Raw genomic sequence first — 6,771 nt, forward strand, 5'->3', positions numbered from 1 at the left:
TGCTCAGAGTTATGCAGATAATTAATTTATGATAAACAGAATTACCCCCTTTCCATACAAATGGGGTAAGGGGTGATAGGATGGTAACGTTGGGTTGAGAGGCATATGTTTCCGTAGGAGACCTCCAACAATAGAAAAAAAATGCAAATAAAAATAAGTATATAAAAGTACATATTCCTCAATTGCTCACAAATTGAAGTTATCTCTACATAATTAAGATCTTTACATAAAAAATATTGGTATGAGATAAAATATAAATTAAAGTGGCATATGACTAAAGAAGAGCTAGACCAACAAATTAAAAAGAAATTATGCACATGAGGAGCAGCAATGCCAGCAAGTAAAACATGGATAAATATGCAAGTAGTGAAAGAAAATATAAGAAGTGAATTGAAAGAAGATAAAGAAAATATAAGAAGTGAATTGAAAGAAAAGTTAAGACCATTGCCAATGCATTATCATTTATCATTTTCTTTTTATTTATTGTTATTTTTTAAAAAATTAATTAGCATGAAAATATAAACTAAAAACTACAATTAAAATTAACATTAAATAAAAACTTAAAATAAAAAATAATTTAATATTTATATATATATATATATATATATATATATATATATATATATATATATATATATATATGTGTGTGTGTGTGAGTGTGAGTGAGAAGAAAAAGTATAGAATTCATTGGAGATTAAACTTTTGGTTCTATTGAATCATAGTTATTTTTCCGCGTAAAAATGTTGAGTTTAATGAGATTAAACTTCCCATTAAACTTCCACTAATGACCTAATAAGAAAAAAAAACAAGACCCTGTACTAGGCAACTCTACTTGCTACCCTATAAGCTTCCATAGTTTTCTATCTACGCTCATGTCCTCTTTTCTATCTACCCTCATGTCCTTTGTCAAGCTAGTCTTATATAAGCATTTGTCAAGCTAGTCTTTCTATAAACAATATAAATATGCACTCCACATCATCTACCTTATTTTAGTTTAAATCATTTATTACACATATAAAATTCAAATAACTATTAAAAAACACTAAAACTTATTCAACATATAACTTATTAATAAATACAATATTAAAAAAGATTAAAATATATTCAACATATAACTTATTAATAAATACAATATATAGAACCACACAAATATTAAAAAACACGGGAACCGATCATTTTGAGAGTTGAATAATCAATACATTTTTTCATTTATTAACATATTTATTATCTAAGAACATATCAAAATCAAGAATTTTTATTTTTTAAAATAAAAAATTATTATTATGTTTTTAAGACAAAAAAATGTTCCAATTGAATGAGTTTAAGTGACATTATTATTAAATAATTTTTTATCTTAAAAATATAATATTGATATTGATGTCGTATTATCGAGAAAAAATCATCACTTTGAATATGTTTGATTATTTAATTAAATACTAACATCTAAATGTTGAAAGTTCAAAAAAGAAAAAATGATTAAAAACCTTTAAATTGCAAAATAATGGATTCTAAATGTTCTAAAAGCATTCATGATAGAACAATTTTTTTTTTGGAGCTCTTTAAGAAAAAGTTTCAACCCAAAAAACTCATTTTATATCTATAATATGATACTTTTTAATTTTTTTTTTATGATAGTCTTAGTAGATTTTGTTTATTTATGTTTAAATCTACCTGGAAAAACTTTAACCTAAAAAAAGTTCCAAGTTTAACTTTTTATTGTGGATCTAACACCAAAAGATTCCCTTTTCGTGATTGTTACCTTTGGCATAAAAATGCATGATTTTTTCATCGACCGTTCCCCTCATTGCTTGTATTCCAAATACGGACACGTCTGTGTTGTTTCGTGTGGTCATCAAACAAAAATAATCAACTACTTTTTAGGTATCAAATTTCCCCCAAAATTTTAAACAATTTCTTCTACAATCTTGCAAATGTCAATGGTTTCCTCTGCCATCCCTCACTTTTATTCATCATTAAGCTTGGGTTTCTCCACTAAAATCCCTCGTCCCGCCGTTTTCTCTCGGTATCGCAATCTGTATTCGAAGTCTTTCACTGTTACAGCTTCAGCCTCTTTGGATTATTCAACCGATAAATCATCTATCTCATCAAAGGTTAGTAGGTAATCTACTTCCCGCCATTAAATTTCTCATTGATGTTCCTGTCTCTGTGAGTAGTGCCTGGATTTTGAAATTTACAGTAATCAAATGGTTTCAATTTCTCTGGAAAATCGAGTAAACAACGACAATTTACTTCATATAGTGACCAATTTTGAAAATCTGAATTGTATCAAGTGTTAATTTGATCTTCTCTGAACCAATTATGTCCTATTTTGTAGGTGAATCACAAAGATGTTAATGTTCTTTTACTTGGCGCTTGTAGTTTCTAGAGCATTTCCCTTTTACTTCGTCTATCCCCCTTTGCACATAAAATTGGGAAAGTATCTTTGATATCAAACCCAATTTCACATACATATTGATTTCTTCACTAGTTCCTCAACAATTTCAGATACACAAATAATGTATAAACTCTTTATCAAAAGGGCATAACAGGTTTCTACATTTGATCTTATTTTAAAAAACCTGCATAACGCATTTACGATTCGTTTGCGTTATGTACATATAATTCCTAGCTGTTCATGGTGAATGTGAAACTTCCATTTGGTGTCACAGAAATTGCACATTTGGTAGTATTACTATTGTTGTCTAGTGATCATGTTTGGGTCTAATTTGTTCTTAAGATTGATTTTTCAGACTAGCAGCTGGCAATGGAAATTCAAGGATAATTCTATCAAAATACATTACGAGGAGCATGGAGACGAGAGTAACGCAGCAACCAAAAATATTCTGATGATGCCAACTATTTCAGATGTGAGCACAGTGGAAGAATGGAGATTGGTGGCTAAAGACATCCTTCAACAATCTGGAAATGTTAATTGGCGAGCCACCATTGTTGATTGGCCTGGTCTTGGTTATTCCGATCGCCCAAAGCTGGAATACAATGCTGATGTCATGGAATCTTTTCTTGTTGACTTCATTCTTCACCAAAATAGTCCAATAGGTGTTACATTTATCTTGAAGAATAACTTTTTTACAAAAACTATTTTTCATAAATTTTGTACTCTGAATGAATACAGGGAAAGATTTAGTGATAATTGGAGGAGGACATGCTGCGACTATAGCAATCCGTGCTGCTAAAAAGGGTTTGGTCAAACCAACCGCCATTGCTGCTGTTGCTCCCACATGGTCTGGTCCTCTTCCCATTGTATTTGGTCGTGATTCCAAGACAGAAACAAGGCACGTATATCTTTTACAAATCTACAAATTTCGTCCCCCAAAATAATCTTTTTTCAATTTTGGTCCTTATTCGAGGGTTAAAGTGATATCATTCAACTAATTTACAGATATGAACTTCTTAGAGAGACGTTAAGGGCCCCGGCTGTAGGTTGGATGATGTATAATATACTAGTAAGCAACAAGAAATCCATCCAATCCCAATATAAATCCCACGTGTATGCTGACTCAGCAAACGTGACACCTGTCATAATCGAAAGCAGATACGGGCTCACGAAACGGAAAGGGGCCCGCTATGTCCCGGCTGCTTTCTTAACGGGTCAACTTGACCCGGTGAAGACCCGTGAAGAGTTTGTTCAATTGTTTGAAGGGTTAGAGGGTGAAGTACCGGTTTTAGTTGTGTCGACCTCTGGTGCACCAAAGAGGTCGAAAGCAGAAATGGAAGCTCTTAAAGAAGTTAAAGGTGTTACTAAGTTTGTTGAGGTTCAAGGAGCTCTACTTCCACATGAAGAATACCCTCATTTAGTTGCTAGAGAGATTTATAGTTTCTTGCAAGATTTAATAATATAAAAAGAATTCTTTATATACTCTGAAAGTCCCAAGAATAATGTACTCTTGAGTAGGGGTGTAAATTACACGAGTACATATCTATATCTTTATCTGTATTTTTATCTCCGTTTTTCATAAATTGATGATGAAAAATAAAAATAAATTGAAGATAAACTTAATTTTCTAAAAGTAGACCTGATAGTACATATATGCAGTATGAAGTATGAACAACCTATTTTTGAGTATGAGGAATCCTTAGAAAAGTCCATATATAATGGGCTTATTAACGATAAAGTCATGGATTTAAAAAAAAATAAAAAATAGAACGAAAAGGTGGAAATTGTTTACAGAAAATGATAAGAAATCAACAGTAGGTTACACATTTATGACTTTAGCTGGTAATGCTTTCAAGGTCTTTTTGTTAGAAAAGGGGCCATGAGTCTATGGCTTTATCATTAAGGAGCTCAGATTATAGGGAATTTTTTAAAGATTAGTGGTTAAAATCTCGTATGCATAAAAGATTGTTAGTTTTGGTTTTTTTTCGTAAACAGTTACTGGTTTTTTTTGGTCACTTTCTGTTAAAAAAATGAAACAATCATGGTTAATCTCACTAATTAGCCTCCTAAACAATCTTGGAAAAATGGAAATCATGGAATTCACGCAATATGCCATCATAAATGGAATAAATAAAAAACTAGAAATGAGTCAAAATTAAAGAAAACTACCGGTTAATCTCACTAATTCTACGTTCTCCTTTGTCTTAACTATGATATGTTTGCATTTGGCTGTACATGGTTTTTTTTTGAACAGCAAGCAGGGGGACTAAAGGAGACAAAATCATAACAGAGTATGTTGAGGACAAAGGAAAACAAGACAAAAGAAAAAAACCAAAACAACTAAGAACATAACTACTTAATCCTACTGTAGCATTCTAGGATTGGGTCACAGCACCACTCCAGCCAGTTTAAAGTCCCTTTCCGATTCCGTGCATTTATCCATAAATGAGCCAGCGATTTTACTTCGAATGCCAACGCCGAGGTAGATTTTGAACCTATACTTGGAGCATGAAGTAATTGGTTTTGATAATTCCATATCACCCATAGGTACACCAACATTATAGCTTCATGAATTATAGATAGCCGCTGATGCCCTTTTATTTTTTCTTTGCAGTTCATCAGATTACCATCGGAGTTGAAAGAGCAGTCCAATAGCCGCCACCATTTGCTTACCTGCTGCCATACACCTTTTGAGATCGAACATCCCACTATAATATGATCTCCCGTTTCTGGGGCAACGTTACATGATCTGCATGCACTAGTTTGGCTGATACCGAATTTGAATAAATTAGCCATGGTTGGGAGTTTCCCATGACTTATCCGCCAGGCTAAGATATTAAGTTTCCCCGGGACTAACGGGTTCCAAGCCCATTTACCATCACTTTGCGGGAGTATTGAACTATCTATGTATCTCCTGAGTGAGGAAACCGTGTAAATACCAGAAGGGTCTAGCATCCAGCCCCATCTAATTGACCCATCATTAGTGGGTACCAGTTTGAAATGTTCCAGGAAGAGCACATTTTCTTTTTGCAAATCTTTGGGATGTTAGCAATTGATCCCTAGCACCCACTCTTTCTCTTTGTAACCGAGGGCCTATGTAAACCACCATTAGGCCCAAAAATGGATTTGAGCACTTCGGCCCACATACTATTACCAGAATTCTTGAATCTCCACCACCATTTACCCATTAAGGATATATTTTGTGCCTTTAGGCTTCCAATCCCCAAGCCTCCTTTGTCTTTAGCTACAAGTGTCTTTTCCCATGCAATCCATACCTTCTTCTTTGACACCATATCTCCTCCCCAGAAAATCTCATTTTGATTTTCTCAAGCTGCTTGATGACTTTAACTGGAGCTTTGAATAAAGAGAAATAGTAAGATCCAATACTACTTAAAACAGATTTGCACAACGTTAATCGGCCTCCAAACGACAAAGTTTTTGCCTTCCACTTTGATAATTTCGCCTGGAATTTTTCTACAACTGGATTCCAGTTTGTAGATCTTGCCATAGACGCCCCCACTGGGAGTCCAAGATAGATGAAAGGGAGTGAACCAATAGAACAGTTGAAACTTCTAGCCACCAAATTCAATTCACAACTTTGGACCCCAAAACCAAATATCTTGCTTTTCAACATGTTCACCTTGAGCCCTGATGATAGTTCGAAGCATCTTAGTATTCTTATCAGGTTCTTTGCATTCTCAATCGACCAAGAGCCCATAAAAATAACATCGTCTGCATGTTGTAGGTGTGATATAAATGGACCATCATGCGGTAGTTTAACACCCTGGAATAGCCCCTTTTCTTTTGCCATTTCCATCGCCATGTGTAGTCCCTCTGCTGCAATAATAAACAGAAATGGAGATAGGGGGTCTCCCTGTCTAATCCCTCGTTCCATGCCAAATTCTGCGGTTGCAGAACCATTAACGAGCACTGAAATTCTTGTAGAGGATAGGCACCCTAGAATCCATCTTTTGAACTTAGTCCCAAACTCCATTTGTTGCAACACAGAATCTAAGTACTCCCAACCAAGGCTATCAAATGCCTTTTCAAAATCGACCTTGAATGAAAACGCTTTCCTCTTTGCTTTCTTGATCCACGTGATTACCTCATTTAGTATAAGAGGCCCATCAAGTATATTCCTGCTGTGCAAAAAATGGTAGCATCAATTGCCACCATTTTCCAATGAAAATAGCATCTTCAACATAAAATAAGTGTGTACTCATTACCTCCGAATCCACCCACCCACGTCGAATTAAAAAAACCGTAAATAACCATTTTTTGGCTGTGCAGGTGAGTATTCTGGAGATTCTAAGTGGCAGATTGATTGGTGATTTCATTGTTCGAGTACCATGCTAAGTGACAGATTGATTGGGGAT

The 6,771-nt window shown here is 34.1% G+C and overlaps 1 protein-coding gene across 2 annotated transcripts; it reads left to right on the forward strand.

Annotated features, from left to right (window-relative positions):
• The first annotated feature begins 1,813 nt into the window (after nucleotides 1-1,813).
• Nucleotides 1,814-3,955, forward strand: LOC111891538 (uncharacterized). 2 transcript variants are annotated; one of them, XM_023887585.3, is made up of 4 exons: nucleotides 1,814-2,119; nucleotides 2,738-3,057; nucleotides 3,134-3,293; nucleotides 3,401-3,955. In XM_023887585.3, the coding sequence occupies exons 1-4, from the start codon at nucleotides 1,932-1,934 to the stop codon at nucleotides 3,858-3,860; spliced, it is 1,128 nt and encodes a 375-aa protein (XP_023743353.1). In that variant the 5' UTR covers nucleotides 1,814-1,931; the 3' UTR covers nucleotides 3,861-3,955. The 2 variants fall into 2 exon arrangements, with proteins under 2 accessions (XP_023743353.1, XP_023743354.1); XM_023887586.3 differs by having other exon boundaries at nucleotides 1,815-2,111; nucleotides 2,751-3,057.
• The last annotated feature ends 2,816 nt before the right edge of the window (nucleotides 3,956-6,771 follow it).

Source organism: Lactuca sativa, chromosome 5, assembly GCF_002870075.4.
Source record: "Lactuca sativa cultivar Salinas chromosome 5, Lsat_Salinas_v11, whole genome shotgun sequence".
Lineage (NCBI taxonomy): Eukaryota > Viridiplantae > Streptophyta > Magnoliopsida > Asterales > Asteraceae > Lactuca > Lactuca sativa.

Bases quoted from the DNA above. Each gene is read 5' to 3' on its own strand.
- LOC111891538 (XM_023887585.3), top strand. From the start codon at position 1,932: ATGTCAATGGTTTCCTCTGCCATCCCTCACTTTTATTCATCATTAAGC. The intron at 3,058-3,133 runs GTGTTACATTTA...GAATGAATACAG, and splicing joins TCACCAAAATAGTCCAATAG to GGAAAGATTTAGTGATAATT. The intron at 3,294-3,400 runs GCACGTATATCT...ACTAATTTACAG, and splicing joins GATTCCAAGACAGAAACAAG to ATATGAACTTCTTAGAGAGA.